The 17,609-nt window shown below is 39.9% G+C and overlaps 1 protein-coding gene across 7 annotated transcripts in view; it reads left to right on the forward strand.

Annotated features, from left to right (window-relative positions):
* The window catches only part of barhl2 (BarH-like homeobox 2), a 68,376-nt gene extending 51,264 nt beyond the window's left edge, over positions 1-17,112 (forward strand). For 2 of the 7 annotated variants that reach the window (XM_074636489.1, XM_074636491.1), the window contains exons 4-6: positions 13,708-14,358; positions 15,064-15,289; positions 16,420-17,111. In XM_074636489.1, coding sequence (XP_074492590.1) covers positions 13,770-14,358; positions 15,064-15,289; positions 16,420-16,738 — 1,134 coding nt within the window. In that variant the 5' untranslated portion in view covers positions 13,708-13,769 and the 3' untranslated portion in view covers positions 16,739-17,111. Of the gene's footprint in view, positions 1-13,193; positions 14,359-15,063; positions 15,290-16,419 lie in introns of all 7 variants that reach the window. The other 5 variants (XM_074636490.1, XM_074636493.1, XM_074636487.1 and 2 more) reach the window with 3 other exon arrangements.
* Positions 17,113-17,609: the final 497 nt, after the last annotated feature.

A 17,609-nucleotide genomic window follows, 5' to 3' on the forward strand; every position in this document is an offset into this window, starting at 1 on the left:
ATTTTCGAATTGGTATCTGTCAAAGGTCTCGGAAAATCCTCAGTTGATAAGGCCCAACGCATCCAATTAGTAGCGGAGCAGGGCCTCAGCCAGTAATGATTTCCAGGTCCCTTAAGATGTGGCGCGGACACTTATTGCAAATTACTGACAAAAGAGCCCTGCTGTATTGATGAGGGGGAGAACAGCCAAGTCTTCGTGTTCCCATCAGGTGGACGAGCACCGAGAGGGGCCTCGGAGGAGAGCTCGGGTGTCTCTCTCTCCTCCCTCTCTGCAGCCATAATGTGGCCGCGCTGCGTGCAGCTCATATACAGCCCCCCCGCTGACACGGACTCCGAGAGACCAGCCTCTCTCGACGTGAGCCCCGGCTCAGGGAGAAAATGCTAATGCTAACATGAGGGGAGGTGTCAGGAGCGGATCATCAATAATGTCTGCGAGTTAACTGCCCTCTTCTAATTATAGCTCCTATCTCTCAGGGCCGCGGGAGGCTGCGGGGCAGCTCCTTAATTGAGCAGAGGTAGATTTCCCTTTTTCCCTATCACATCCACGGCCCCATTGTTTACAGTCCTTGAGACTGATTGAAAGGAATCAAAAGATTCACGGGGATGCGATTCAGTGGCGAATGTGTTTGGTATGCAGGAAGAATGAATAAAGGGGGATGATTCTTGCTGGTCAGGTAGGGATTTAGATTTGAAGGCCATGCCATAGCCAGAGGTCATATCATTTATTCTCAGCGTTGACGCCTCTGGAATGCTGCATGTGTTTGCTTCTCTGTGTTGGTACCAGAGGGGGCGAGTCAGAGCAGCCTCCATGACAGTCTAGCAACTAGCGCCGTTCACCTCAATTATGGGAGTTAATGAATAGATAATCATTTTATTTTTGCATTTAGATTTGCTGCTTGCGTGTATGGCGTTATTGTAGCGTGCATTTCCTCCGATGTCTCCGGGGAGCGTCGCTGCCGGTCCGCAAAGCTCTCAGGCCATGTCGAGTCCCCCGATGTTTGCACGAGTCTGAGGCCTCCATGCCGCTGTAGGCTCAGCAAAGAAGGTGTTGACCCTGGTGATCCGAGCCCGCTTCCATTGGGTGGAAAAGGGCCGCTCCATACTCTGTGCTTCAGGGTCAAATGGTTTGTAGTTTGCAGTTTCCTCTAGTTAGATGTTTGTTGCAAATGACTGTTGAAGAACCGGGCTGATAGCAGAGTAGGTATCTCCGGCGGGGAGGATGTTTTTGACTAGGGCTGTCAATCAATTAGAGTCCATTAATTAATAATTGTCCATAGGTAATAACGATTAATCGCAAAAAAAATGTATCAGTTAAAAATGTAGCTTAAAGGGAGATTTGTCAAGTATTCAATACTCTTATCAACATAGCAGTGGGCAAATATGTTTTCTTTATGCAATTATATGTATATATTTATTATTGGAAATCAATTAACAACACAAAACAATGACAAATATTGTCCATAAACCCTCACAGGTACTGCATTTAGCATAAAAATATGCTCAAATCATAACATGGCAAACTGCAGCCCAACAGGCAACAACAGCTGTCAGTGTGTCAGTGTGCTGACTTGACTATGACTTGCCCCAATGTGAGTATCATAAAGTGGGCATGTCTGTAAAGGGGAGACTCGTGGGTACCCATAGAACCCATTTTCATTCACATATCTTGAGGTCAGAGGTCAAGGGACCCCTTTGAAAATGACTGTACCAGTTTTTCCTTGCCAAAATTTTGCGCAAGTTTGGAGTGTTATTTAACCTCCTTCGTGAAAAGCTCGTATGACATGGTTGGTACCAATGGATTTCTTAGGTTTTCTAGGTTCATATGATGCCAGTATCTTCACTCTAGCTTTAAAAATGAGCCCACTACGACCTAAAAATTGCAAGTTGCGTTAATGCATTAAAGAAATTAATGGTGTGAAAACAAATTGCGTTAACGCGTTATCGCATTAACTTTGACAGCCCTAATTTTAAAGTTTTGTTCTACACACAAAATACATCAATAAATACCCAACTTGTGAATTTTGAAGCCTTTATGTGTCTTAAAAAAGGTGATTGCTAACAAGTGGCTAAATGACACTACTAAACGTCATCACGCCGACTCGTCCGCCTTTACAGCTTTGTTGCGTATGCTCACGCTCATGCGACCGTGGTGTTTGTCTATAGCCTAACGTTAGCTTTTTACTTCTGGCGATTGCATTTACACTTTATTTTTGGTACCAATGGATCCTTTAGGTTTTCAAGTTTCATATGATGCCAGTATCTTCACTCTAACTTTTCAAACAGAGTTCGCTACAACCTCCAAAAGATCAATTGCGTTAATGCTTTAAAGAAATTAAAACTAATTTGCATTAACGCATTATTATCCAGTTAACTTTCACAGCCCTGTTTTTGACATTTTCAAGGAGATGATTGTGCGTTCATGTTCATGTGTGAATACAGTATGAGCTGGTGATTCATGTCACTGTTTATATGCATTAATAGTGCAAGCAGAAAAAGATGTAATTCCTGCCACCCGATCTGCATCACTTCATTGTCTGCTTGCCGTTTTGTAATCCCCACTAAACTTGTAGCCCTCTGCACGTCTGTGTTCCTCTAAGATGAGAGAGGCTTTGATTTCCCCCATCTTTGTGTCACACTGACTGGCATACCATTTGACAGGTGGAGTTAAAATAGAGAAAATTGTGGATGAAAATTCGTCAGGCTCAATCTCTTGCCCTGGGCTGTAGGCAGCCGAGACAGAAGCCCACTGCTTTGTGTCAAATGTTTATCAAAGGGCCTGATTAGATTGCTGTGTTCAGGGTAACAGCCTAATAGAACAAAAAAAAAATCCAATCCCTATACCTCGGCGAGCAGTCTGCGACTGTGAGCAGAATAAAGGTGCCAGAAGAAACCCTCTGACCGGCCGGCTGTAAAGGAGTAAGGAATATCATATGCCCTTTGTTGTCGCACAAAAAGAGACGCCAGCTCTGAGATCTGTTATTCTCACTTTCCTCTGTCTTCTCAATCATTCTTTTTTTTTTTTTCCTCTCTCTCTCTCTCTCTCTTTATTGCTGGAGGAAATAAACCTGGCCCCCTTTTTCGCCGAGGCCGGCTAGCTTCCCCTGGCCATTCCTCTCCGGTTTTGTTTCAAAAGGGCAAGGCTCTCCAGCCCGAGCAGTTTGCCCTGCAGTCCCACGCCAGGGGCGATGCTTGCCTCAGCTGCTTCATCACCGGGGGACCGGGCTAACGTCTCCTGACTGCACTTAGCTGTGTTTCTGTGATACGGTCATATCACATCAGCCCGGGCACATGTGACATCGCATCTCCTCTTAACTTAAAGTTGCCATCCGTGTTCTCTCTGCTTTTATCTCCCCTCCCTCTTTTTTTTTTTTTTTGAGTGATGTTATGATTTGTTGCAATATTTTCTGGCGGCGCCGCTGCCACACGTTTGTGTCGGATAACAGGGGCCTATTACAAGATCTCTCGATCTGGCCAGTTTTCCCCCTACAGGAGACAGATAGAGAGAGCTAGCCCCCCCCACCCACCTCCTCCTCCCCTTCCTGATTTTCTCATCCTTACCCCTGCATTTGAATTTCTAGATAATAGGCTTTGACTTCTGGCTGCACGTTTATGGGTCTTTTCATGTTATCAGCTTAGCTCATAGCGTGGAGCTGAAGAACACAGACTCCTAGTGACAGGCCAGCCAGTCAGCAAGGCGAGCCTGTCAGGATCTCTCATACACTAATGATTTCCCTTTAGTCTATTTTCTGTCTCATTGGCCGTTTCCTTCAAAAACAAAATTGCTCATTTAAATTCTCATGCCTGGGGCATTTTGGTCTTCAAATATTGTTGGAAAGTGAAAGGATTAGGCAAAATATGCTTTTTTAAAATGTTAATATATTTTCTGGTTCACTTTCTCCTCTGAGGCCAATTAGGGAATTTCTGCTGGCTGCATTAATGTCAAACTGACATCCCCAGCTATAATTACACTGTGCTTGAAACCTAACTTTCACTTGTGGGTAGATGAGTGTGCCTCGCAGTGACACAGAGACTCGCACTGCCAGCTTTTGATCATTTAATCATCGCTCGCTTTCTTTCACTCTTTTTCCTCCCTCGCTCGCCGATGATTTCACCTTTTTATTCTTTCTGTTGCAAAATGCAGTGTTGCGTTTCATTATTCACCGCCGTGTTTTGCAGGGGTTCGTTAGTGACATCATGCCTCCGCCCTGCCCGCTGCACGGTAACACGAAGAGAACGGGACGGTCCCTTCAGGTGTAGACACCATATGTACATTGTTTACTCGCTTGATTTCGCAATTTACATTGTGTTCTTTGTGTTTTTTTGTTTTTTTTGTTGAGCGTGCTGTCAGGAATTGAAGGATGGGTAATGTCTGCCAGTCCTCCTCACGCTGCAGTTCTGTGTCAAGACCAGGGAGACGGTTAATGATGGTTAATGCTTTCACCATGAATATGAATGCCTCCACAGCGTGCATGTGAAACCGTATGGCAGATTCCACTTGTGATTTGGGCTCCAGTTGCCATGGAACCACTGATACTTAACACATTCTAAACATCTGTAGATTGGCATATTACCAAAGGGGTGCCAAACCAAATAACCCCCATACGTTGTCATCAGAAGAACAGACATATTGATAATGGACATAATTATGAGGGACAATAAAGTTTTAGTTTTTATGCTGTCAGAATGAAAGAAAGAAAATACAAGTTGTATTGAGACTTTATTGTGTGTGACACTATATATATATATTCTTTTGAATCTGACAGAAGAAAATATTTTGTTCATGTTTAAGTGGCATTACAAAGTTGGTTTACAAGTACCAGATTAGTAAAGTCGATGCCAAAATTCTGAAAATGTAACGTATTCGTTTTCTACAGTACCGCAGGTAGCGTAGGTACCGGGGATCAGGGTTTGAGACTAACGTTAACGGGGTCCCGTCGACAATTCTGGTTGGCTAAATAACGGAGCTTACAGCTGACTCTAACTGAGGTTGTTACATTATGATGTGTTCAAGCTCTATTCAGTAAAAATTCAACTTATTCGCATGAAAAGGAATATGAACGCCACGATAATATGCAAGGCATTTAGTGTGCAATAAGAACGCCTCTCTTGCTTTTGGCGTGTCATTTATACGCCATGTAGTCTGTACTGACTACAATGTAAACGCTCTGCTTGAATATGTTACGATCAGAGCTAGTGACGTAGAATAAAAATCGAGTTGGATGTGTCCAACAAACATACAACTTTTAACCAGGAGACTTGTTTTTTTTGTAAGTTATGTTAGTGATGCTTGTCACATGTTTTTTAGTGACGTGTTTTCCGTACTGATATGTTTTTTCCGTACATGTTGTACATAGTTTATATACTTATTCTAAGCCCAACCAGGATGTTTTTCCTAAACTTAAGTAAGTGTTTTTTTTGCCTCAACCTAACTGCAGCCGTTACTGTAGTTCTGTTGCATTGTGTACAAATGACACACGTAAAGCCTAAAATGCATCCTGCATGACACGCTTAATGTCCATGTAATAAAAAAATTGTATTGGGCAAAGGTTAATTATAACGTTACTATGATGTGTTCAAATGTAATCTTGTAAAATTTAGTTTTTGGCGAGAAACTTGAGATGGGTCATCAAGGATTAATAACAAATTTGCAAAAAACGGTATGCAAACGGATATAAAGGAGTGTATGTTGAAGTACATTGTTTTGTTTTGTTTTTTTTACATTGATATCGAATTGGTATACAACATTATGGTATTTCACTGGTTCTGGTATTAACTACTAAATTTCTGGTATGGTGATATCCCTAGAACATACTGCATGGGGTGGGAATGCCTGTACAATTAGGAAATTCTAGCATTGATTTGCAGTTTGGAGCCACTCTCAGACACCAAGTGTTGCTATCAGATGAAAGCAGACTCTTGTGAATGAGCTCCCCATTTAGCCTCCAACAGCTTGACAATTGTGATGCCAATCAACTTAATGACCCAGTGATTGTTTTGAATTTTCATTACCCCATGTTGGACACCATCAATCTGTTACAGTATGTGTTGTTGCTGGCTCAAGGGAGGGGAAAAAAAAAAATCACACAGTTTGACAAAGTGCACACGAGCTTCCTCGGCTATTCGTAATGTCCATCGGCCACCCCTCCTCATCCCCCCCTTCTCCGTCTTTTCTCCTCGCCTCGCTCTGTTTGCATTGTTTTACCCTTTCGCTTGGACTTCAGGTAATAGGAAATGGCACTGACCCCTCCTGATCCCCCCGATTACCTTTGTGAAGCGTGAATGTGGTATGGAATCACACATCAGGAGACGAGTTGTAATTATTTTTGCGATGCCATCAGCATGGATCAATCACTCAGGGAGGCTGCTAGTGGAACGCCGCTCGCAGCCATGGATGGAGCCAGCAGCGACCCCCTTTGACTGACAGCTTTGGTAATTAAGTGATTGTATAGACCCCTCCGACTGTTATAACAACCTTGTCAGGGCCAGTCTGCGTTTGGAACACACTCAAATCAATGTGTTCTCCACTCCCCGAGCGTTTCTGATCATGTACCTCAGACAGAGGGAGGAAAACCAGAATCCTTTGCGGTGACGTTGCTTTCCTTGAATATTTCTCGTGGCAGCAAATAGCTGTGCTTGAAAAAAAAAAATACACTCGCAGATAATACAGATTTTTTTAGGATCTTTTATTCTCATAGAAAAGACCAGGATCCCTTGATGAAAAGCCGACTTTACTCCCCATCCCGGTTTATCATATTTCGAATTGTATGGCGTAGAATAATACCAGCCCTGCTCTTCAAATTGAACTTGAATGTCACATGTTTCATTACTGCATGAGTGGAAATGACGTTTAGAGGTTGAAATAGCATACAGTGTGTCCATCCTAAATGTCAGATCGCTCTCACGCCGCAACCTTTAATTCCAAAGCTCCTGGGATGTAATTTTGAATTGAAATTTGATTCCCATCATCACATCATCTTAGCCCTTTTTTCTCATGACACCGAAATGAAAAATGCTATCTAATTGCCGGAGGAGAAGCACGTTGTCCTGCATGTGTAATCTGATCACTAATATACTTGTAAAAGAGAGTAATTGGCGCGAATGTACGTCCACACACTGATGGTGCAACTGAAAGCACTCCTACTTCTAACAAGCTTATAAACTACCAAAGACTGATCACTATGGCAGAGAGTCTCGTGTTCATGTTTGATGACTAACTTGGTTTTAGAAATATAAAGTAGAGTAAGATGCAAAATTGTAAAGGTGACTGGAATATCCAAGTTATAGTGGACAAGTCCAGTCGTTTATAATGAATACAGAAACGAATTAAACTACTAAATAAAACTTGTAATTTCTTGTAACCCCCCCTCTCTCCTCCATTTAGCATTCAGTATATTAAGACTTATCATTTGGTATATAGCACATTATAATGTAGATGTAAGCAAATAAAGTCAGGTAGTTGTCAACAGCTCTAACTTGAAGTATCAACTGGTGTATAAACACATGACAAAGAATATAATATAACAAAGCTGTGAATATATAAAATATATCTTTAGTCTTCAATCACATATATGATTATGAATTAATATGAAGTATTTATTTGTTATATCTACTAACTATACTATAACAGTAATTAGAATATATTTTATATTGTATCTAAGTCTATATTTTTTATAATTACTTTATTTATGACTACTCTAATACCCTCTCCTTGACAACTGATCAAATTCCATCTAGAAATGATGAAGGCCATTAGATGTGGCTGAAATCCCTGAGACAAATCAAATTATTGGACCTTGAGTTAAGATTTTTTTTTTGTCAAACTACTCTATTTCCATGGTTGACAATGAACCTTCAAGCTCGACAGTTCGAACCCCTGCCTGTATGATTTGTTCATTACTATAAACTGTTAATAAATGCTTTATAACATGTGTTACATGTATTAAATATGAAAACAGCTCATTAACTACAGATGCATCAATCCGACTTTTTTAGCCCCGGTACTGATACCGATACCTGGGCTTCGGGTATCGGCCAATATACCGAGTACTGATCCGATACCAGTGTTTAATTAATAAGCTGTATGCCTCACTGTGTGGAGGTGACTGGGATCATTCTCTTATGTGTAAGGCAACATCAGGCCTGACTTAAACATTGCATTCCTAACTCTGTATAACAAAATATGCATAGAATTCATAGATATAAATTTACTGAATTTGCTATTTATTATTAAAATAATAAATCCTACACCATTAACTTGGTAAAAAACCTTTGAAATGAACAGGAATTTCAATTCAAGTGTAAACCTTTTTAATGCAGCAACAAAATTGGTCAAAACTTAAACAGGAATTCAAATTTCAGTGTCTATAGTATATAAACATAGAACTGAATTGAATAGATCAGCAGCATTGTCACCGATACCCGATCCAGCTATTTGAGTCAGTATCGGCCCGATATCTGATCATTAACTGTTTATACAGCAGTTACAGATGCTTATAAACATTTTTATATATAGTAATAGTCAAAGCTATAACTGTTGACAAATACATTAATAAACACATTGAATGTCCTTGTACGTGATTACAACTACATAATAGTGTGTTTATTAAGTGTTTATATACTACTTATTAATGCTAAATTTGGGGTTTAATGTGTTGCTGAAACTTCTCTTGATGAATAAAATCATAGTTGAACTTTGGAAAGGAAGCTAAACATATTGTGTATACGTTTTTTCTTATTATATTTGACAATATACCTGCATATATATACTGCATTTAGTCTCACTCAAAACATTAGGAGTTCAAACATAAGTTCAAAAATTTGCCAGATGATAACGAATTTTGTCATTGATATAATGTGCCAAATTTACCCTGTAGAGCGTCTTTAATGTGGTCTGAGGTCTGAGTTGAGCAAACTGTTGCACCAACATCACCCACGAAGAGGTCTGCAAGTCAAGTTCAAGTTGGTAATGCACCAATCACTGCCAAACCTAATGTATAACAGCACTGTATTGGCAATTATACCAGTTCTCTGTCATTATAAGTAGATGAATTTTTTAAAAGTCACTTATGCAGTGGTGTTAATTTTGATGTGTGACTTACTTGGCTGAATAAATGATTTTGAAGCTGTGGAAATGACACATAATAAGCATCAACAGCTTAAATGCGTTGACTGGGTTAAATTCAGAGTGAGAAAACTTGATCAAGTATGAGAGGAAACTGAAATGCTGTTCTATGCTATAGGCCTAAAATGTTGCCTCTTTTTTAGTGTTGTCACTAATAAAAGTGCCAAGACGCTTTCACTGAATTTTATTTCAGGAACTTCTGTGTCAATTGCGAGAAGATCAGTTGGAGATTTTGGAAGTTTACTGTAACCACCCAGTTTCCTCCAGTGCTCCTCTAAACCGTATACTCTCTCTCGGCTTACCGCCGTGACCTCTCGGGAACGACACAAACACACAAAAAAACATTAAGCCAGATCCTTCAGAACACATGAGACCTCCGTGTGCCCAGGTGTTAAAATGGTCCTGAAGTTTAGGAAGATATTTCACAGAGGTTCATTTTCTCTTCTTTTTTCTTACTAGAAGTAAGTCTTTATTGCAACAGAGTGATTTGCACCAACATGGTTGTAGGATTTTAAAGGATTTGATTTTTTTAGGATTGGTGTGAACATTTAATAAAGTGCCCTGACGGAGGTTTGACAGCCACTTGCTCCATATTCTTCATGGACAAATACAACTTTTAACTTTTTAATAAATGCCTTCCCTCTACTTAAAACACTGACCACCAAACAGAGGAGACATCTGGGTGATAGAGGTTTGATTAGTCACTCTGATCTTCTGACTTTGTACATACCGTTGGACAGCTTGTCCTTTTTGCAGCTTTTAATCAGTGTAATTCCCCGACCATCTGTCCAGGACAACAGCAGTCTGATGGGATGGTCAGTCAGACAGACATTAGAGCGCACCCTGCACATGCCACTGCTCTGGTCATTTTCATACCATAACAATATGAACCAATACTGCTCCAAATTAGTTAGTCCAAATTTGGCTCAGCTGTTTCTAATTTTAAATAATAAAAAACAACTTTATTGCTTGAGATTTAACATTATCTCCAGTTACTTCTGAATGAAACCAAGCTTCTGTTATAATGTGACTATTTCTCAAATTAAACTATTGTATCTTTGACCAGAAGTATGATTCCACAAAATGTACATTTTTAAGTCTCAGTTTGAGTAATCAAATATTATAAATAATCTATTTTAGATCACGTGACTGGGATTCTTTATTTTAGTAACTGTAATAGATTACAAACTCCATTTTGTTCATTTTAAATGTAACTTTAAGGTTTTTTTTGTGTATAATTTAAAAGCAGGAAAGATTAAGATCGACTTTATAAGTTACATTTTTCAGTGTTTCCTTCTCAAAAGTGACCTTTTTACGGCCCCTGAAAATGTAAACGCAATTAAATCAAATTGTTTTATTAAAGTTAAATGAAAGAAAAATGTATTTTTAACTGGATGCTAATAACTACAAAAAAAAATCCTGCCAAGAACCAATAACAAATATTTTTTTTCACTTGCATATTTTCCTCAACCAATCACCGGATCCCCTTATAATATCCTCTCATCTATCCTGATTGGATGCTGCTTTTCATGACGTTGGTCCCATGTAATTAAAACATGACACCCTCCAGTCTATGAGGCTGGGAACATCTAAAACTCTTTAATTAACAGAAGCAGCCTTAAACTTCTGATCTGAACCAATAGCCATGTGTGTTGTGTTGTAAAGCCGGTCCAGCCTGTCCCCCCCCTGCAGTGATTGACAGTCTAAATGCGGGGTGTCTCTGTGTAAACGCTGCAACTGTGCAACCTAAAGGTCGCCAGCGGTGAAGTGACAGCTTACACGCAAAAGCCGCCAGAGAATCAATATGGTGCCAGCCACTGTTACACCGTCCCATCATCGACCATCAGCTGAGGCCAATAAGACGATACCTTTAACTGGTCGCATTCAATTTGCTCCTGCGGCGCCTTAAAGCTGCTAATAAAGCCATTGATTGGTCCTGTTTGCGGCTTGATGAGCAGCAGCACATTGACTGACATGTTTAAGCATCGCTTTGATCTGATCTGAGCGATTTGTAGGGAATAAGGGTTAGAAAAAGGCCTGATTATGTGGCTGCATGTGGACAGGATATTGTAATTGGTTTCCACTGTGGAGATAATGTCTTTTCTATTTGTGCCACGCTGCTTGTTGTTAGAATATAAAGTTGTTTTCAACCAGCTCTGTCACAGTGCTGCAGACGGAGATCAACAGAATGGCTTGACTGGTTGATAATTATTTCAAAGTGCGTATTAATGTAATATTAAGCCATCTAAAAGTGAAACGTGGAGTCATTAAAGGGCAGCTGAGGCCTCAGCTTGCTCATGAACTTCACTGTGTCTGCAGCAGACTCGCTTTGTCGCCGCCTTGTGATCAACCTATCTGCCTGCTGCTGCTGCTGCGGCTCAAAGCTGGAGCTCCACAGTGAGAGGAGTCATCCTATATCTAGATCTGGTAGATAAATACAAGCTCACTTTTACGCACAGCATTTTATAACATTTAATACTCATTTAATTTATTCGATTTAATGCCTGATAAAAAAGGGACTCTCATTCGATTTTTAAATTAAGTGTTGAAATCGAAATAAACACCATTTGGTATTTAATTGTCCCATAGACGCTAGATGCTGTAAGAAAAAAAACACCCAAACACTGAACGTTTTATATGTGAATAATCAAAATATTAAAGCTCTTAATTAGAGTCTGCTGCTTTACAGCGTGTTGGTAATTCAAAGCATTTGAATTATTAATACAAGTTAAACATAATTTTCTTGTGCAACCCTGAATGAGTGTTGAGACATTTTAAAAATCGACGACAAATAAGTTTCAAAACCTTTTTTAAAATAGATTTTTTAAATAATAGGGTGAGTAAATTTTTTCCTATATTTTTTTACCATTTCTGCATGCAAACACCAATCGAATAAAAATAAATAAATATACAATAAATAAATTACGTTTTAGTTAATAAAATCCCTGGATAATTGCATTTTGTTTTTTAAAAAAATGAATAATTTAAATCAGAAACAAACAAACCTACAAATCCGGATTTCTGAGCGTGAACAACAGCTTAAAATCTTCCTCCGTCTCACATCAATAATCATCATCATCGTCAACCTGCTGGGGAGGAAGAAGAAGAAGAAGAGGAAGAAGAAAAGGATAAGAAAAAAAGCAATAATAATAAGATAAACCCGCTCGATGATTCATCCTCAAATTCCGGAAAAAGTGCGGAGGATGTGGAGGAAGAAAAAAATCCATCTGAAAGAAAATTTCACGTCCGCCAAAAAAAAAAAAAAAAAAAACTGTGAGAGAGCACGAGCATACATTCACCTATCTGTGAGAAGTGACATTTCCCATGAACAGACATCATCCGGAGAGCGCGCGTGTTCAGAAGTGCAGCCTCTCTCTGCAGACACTTTGTCAGCTGAACGCAGCGCGCTTTTTCCTCCATATATCCTTCAAATCTCCACGTCGATGGGGAGGGAGAAAGTCCTGAATTCCTTACTACCTTTGAACGCTCATTAGCACCTCATAATTACTTTACTAATTAGGATGACATGCTTATTAACAAGATGTGCTGTCATGACAGTCACCAGCACTCCTCCCAGTTCCTAAATATGTCGAGGAATATATCCATAAAGATAGATGACAGTGCAGGACGCGATCACGGCCTCGTGTTCACATCTCAAATATTATCATTTTAAAATTATTTTTCCAATTTAAAATCAGCTCTGAAAATGGATAAAGTTAAAATATGGCAACAATTGCGCATTTTAAACTTTTACGCAGCGTAAAAGTGTCCAACAAGAAAATTCTGGAGTCAATAAATGATATTTCGAAAAAATAAATGATATATTTATATTTCATCCTACCATAGTGCTGGAACTGCTGAACAGCCACCGTTGAGTTTCTGCCTTTTTTTCAGTTAGACTTTATCAATTAATTTAGAGCATCATAATTATTTGTTTCCTTCTTTTTTCTTTATTTCCCACTTCCCTCAGTCTTTCTGCCTCAGCCAGGATATTTAATATAAAATGTTTACAGCGTGGCCTTGAAGCACACGCGTGTTTTTTTTCCTCCTTTTTTTTATTTTTTTTATTCCAGAATTAAACTCAATGGTTGGCTTGAACTGTCTCGATAAAGAAACAACTCCCTGATTGGTGAGGCTCCAGAGCCAGTCAGGAGTGGGAGCCAATAGCAGAAGAGGAAGGTGGTGGTGGAGGTGGTGGTGTATGAGGGGGACGACGAGAGAAAAGGCGTCGAGTGTTTATTATAAAGGAGAAAATATTAATTCCCCCCTCGCCGTGGGCCGTGACGTCAGTATAGGAAGTCATTGTAGAGCAACACTGGAGCGATTAGCAGCAAAAAGGGGGAGCCTGATGTGGAGGAGTCAGCCCTATGTATATCTCTCTATACGACTCAACTTTTAACACTAACTTCAATATCCAAACACTAAAAAGCGACGTGGACTACGCAGACCCACACTTTTACGCATTTTTCCCCTGAATGTAACACCTTTTGGAGCCGCTTTGTAAAACGTGGATTTTCTCTCTTGGGTTTTTTGTTTTTAAATAATTTTCTTATTATAAGTTAATTTTTTTGCTGACTTTTCTTGGAGGAGGAGGAGAAGCATCATCTCGGCTGTTGTTATGAAGACTTCTTCACCACTCCTTTCGTAACATGGAAGGATCCAGCGGGTCGAGTTTTGGGATAGACACTATTTTATCCGGCGCTTCTAATAACTCTGGCAACCTCATGAACGGAGATTTCCGGCTGGGCGACAGCAGGACGGCGGATTTCAGGAGCCTGGCAACGCCGTCGCCATGCTCGGACATAGACACTGTGGGAACGGGCCCCTCGTCTCCCATCTCGGTCACCATGGAGCACAACTCCGCCGCCGATGCGCATCTGGTCCAGGACAGCCTTCAGCAGCATCACCAACACCATCATCACAACAACCAGCCGCTGTCGCCCCAGCAACAGCAGCAGCAGCAGCAGCAGCAGCGTGGTGAGCCGCTGCAGCTCGCAGGTGCCGGCTGCGCACCGAGGAGCGCCACCTCCTCGTTTCTAATCAAAGACATTTTGGGCGACAGTAAACCGCTGGCAGCCTGCGCACCTTACAGCACCACCAGTGTATCCTCACCGCATCACACGCCAAAACCAGAAAGTGCCACGGCTCCGGACGGCTTCAGGCCCAAGCTGGAACAAGACGAGAACAGAGGCAAGTTGGACAAAAGAGACGACATTCAGAGTGAAATGAAATGTAACGGTAAGAGACCGTAATTGATCTCAGAAAAGACACCATTTATTATTTCGTTTACTGAAAAAAATCTGTTATAGTTGAGGTGAATTATGGGCTACAAATAAAAGAGTGTAGCCAATAAAAACAAATGAGTTAAAATAATATTAGTGGGCTTAAAAAAAATAAAGTAATAATAAATCTAATGATACTAGAAATAATATGTATTTTTTTCACTGTCTGATTCTTTGTCTGGCTTCCTTTATTAGTCTAATAGATGTGAAAACAGATGTAAGCCCGGTGATTTTCCCCGTGCGCGGTGGCCTCCCTAGTGGGTCAATTAGAGAGATTATTGTTCTTCCTAGAGGGGGGATCATGGTGCACTGGAAACCAGCTACAAATAGAGATGGATTGACATATTGATTTCTCGTTTTCTGAAGGAAAAAAAGAACCAAAAAAAAAACTTCAGGTGACATATAACACATAAAATGTCTTTTATTTATTGTACCACACGTGTGTGTGAGTAAAAAGCTCCATCACTTGGAGCAAAAAGTATTTCTACTAAGTTGGGTGAAAGTTTGACTGGAGGCTGATCGCGCACACCTGCCTGTGTGGTTATTTTTGGTGTTTTTTAAAGGGCTCGGTATTGAAAAGGTATTTAAAAGTGGAGACATTTTTTTCCAGCAGGCCTGATTTGTTTTAGTCTAATTCCGTCTTGCTTGATCTGTTGTTTAGGGACTAAAGAAGAAGGCGACCGGGAGATCTCCAGTAGCAGAGACAGTCCACCGATGCGCACGAAAAAGCCTCGCAAAGCACGGACAGCCTTTACCGACCACCAGCTCAACCAGCTGGAGAGGAGCTTCGAGCGACAGAAATACCTCAGCGTGCAGGACCGCATGGACCTGGCCGCGGCTCTCAACCTGACGGACACGCAAGTCAAGACCTGGTACCAAAACAGACGGTAGGTCACCACACACAACTAACACAGACACAACGAAAACATGCAGCAACACAGCTTCATTTTGGTCCTTTAAAAACAACTCTTTATTAGAGGAATGATCCAAGTCAGCACTGAGATATTTCATCATTTAAAAAATAATGTTAACATATTATTACACATTGTTAAACATCAAAAATCACTACCAAAACAAAACCCACACATTAATGATGCATTTTATTGTTATTTATGTTGCTGAGTATTTTTTTAATTCAGCCAGTCATAAACACATCCCACATGTCTGACATCAGGCCTTTATTTTGACAATACTTCTAACTCACCATTTGCTAATCCATCCAAACAGAGGCAACACAAGCATGCACAACTTTTATTGTAATTGTTCTCGGGCACGGAAAGGCCCCAATGATTTTTCAAAATCTGTATTTTGAGAAAAACAAATAAGAATCTTTATTTTATTTACTGAATACATTTCGACATATTTGAGGTTGACATGATCATTTCAAAATAAAATCCTAATAAGATATATTTTGTAGAGCAAGTTGAAATTACAAATTTTCTGAAAATGTCAATTTATGTTTTTATTTTTGCTTGCTCGCACTTTGTCTTTTGGCTTACAGCTTCACTGGGCCTATTATATATTTAAACACCTCATGCATATATGTTTTATTTAGTTTGAAAGTGTCACGAAATATATATATATATATATTCTTGCAACATATGTTGTTAATGCACATGTTTTCCTCCTTGGTAGAACTGCTTAAAATGTCCTTGAGTTTTTTTATTTTATTTTTTAAAACATGTATATATAGTCTATCTTTCATCCGCAGAGCTTTATTTAAAATCCCGTAGCTTTTTACCTGCGACTTTTCAAAATAAAGGTTAATTATAGAGCCTATATTTATTGTCCTTGTGCAGGTGTGTAAAAAAAAAAGTAGGCTTTGATAAGTTTGAGCCAAAGCATATCACACTTCTTGATATTTTTTTTCTTTTACCTAATTAAACCTTAACCGTGATTCGGTGCCTTCAATAATTAGGCTCGTGCATACCAATTAAGGAGGCCGTTTGGGGAATTATCAGGAGAGAGAGAACTGATTAAATAATTCATCTGTTTGTATTTTGATCTGATTTTTCAGGACGAAGTGGAAGAGGCAGACGGCGGTGGGATTAGAGCTGCTGGCTGAAGCAGGAAACTACTCGGCCTTACAGAGGATGTTCCCGTCGCCCTATTTCTACCACCCGAGCCTGCTGGGCACCGTGGACAGCACCACGGCGGCAGCGGCGGCCGCGGCCATGTACAGCAGCATGTACCGGACTCCTGCCGCGCCGCATCCCGGCCTCCAGAGACCTCTAGTCCCGAGGGTGCTCATCCACGGCCTGGGGCCTGGAGGGCAACCGGCTCTAAACCCGCTGAACCCCCTCAATAACCCCATGGTCTCACAGCATCCACGATAAAAACACACAAACAGACTCGAAACAAGACGAGAAAAAGACGGTGAACCAGAGAAACCTGGTTGAACACGTGATGTGAGTAACTGCATCGGAACCACATTGCAGGACTTGTTCTCCCCCTTTCCCCCCCAGAAAAAGACCCATTTAAAGACATTTTACAGAAGTAAAGGAGGTATTTAATGTAGGCCCAGATAGCCTAAAGGCCAGTCCTATAAAGACTCTCTGTGTCTGTCTGTCAGACCATGAGGACTGCTCCTGTCTGATTGTTTGTTTGTTTGTCTTTTGTACAAATACACTTACATTAGCAAAATAAACTTATAAAGTTTATTAGATGGAGGAGAAGAACGGAATGAATAAAGAAGTAATGATACTAATTGAATTTGCAGACGCTTCTATTCAAAACTGGAGTTTCAAAATTCATTTTTTTTGACGCAAAAAACTTTCATACAAGAAGAAAACAATTCAGAATCAGAATCAGAATGGTGTTTATTGCCAGGTGTAAGAGGTATATACTAGGAATTTTCTTTGGTTTTGTTGGTGCAAGTCAAGCAGTATAATAACAAAAGAATAGATAAAAACGTTAGAATAAAATAAGAATAAGCTATAAACAAAAATAAACATGATATAAACAGATAGTGCCAATTCATCAATTACACATTATTAATTATAAACTGGATTTCTCTAAATACTTTTTAATATTATAAAATAATTTACAGCTATATCCTGTGGCTCTTATTTTATTAAGACACAATAATTGTATATATATATTAATTTTGATAATCCTAGTGGTATCTAACCCATATAATCTCAGGTCACCCTTTTTGGATGCTGACATAATTTTTATGACATAAATAGATCAACGTAAATAATTAGT

The sequence above is a fragment of the Sebastes fasciatus genome, chromosome 5 (assembly GCF_043250625.1).
Source record: "Sebastes fasciatus isolate fSebFas1 chromosome 5, fSebFas1.pri, whole genome shotgun sequence".
Lineage (NCBI taxonomy): Eukaryota > Metazoa > Chordata > Actinopteri > Perciformes > Sebastidae > Sebastes > Sebastes fasciatus.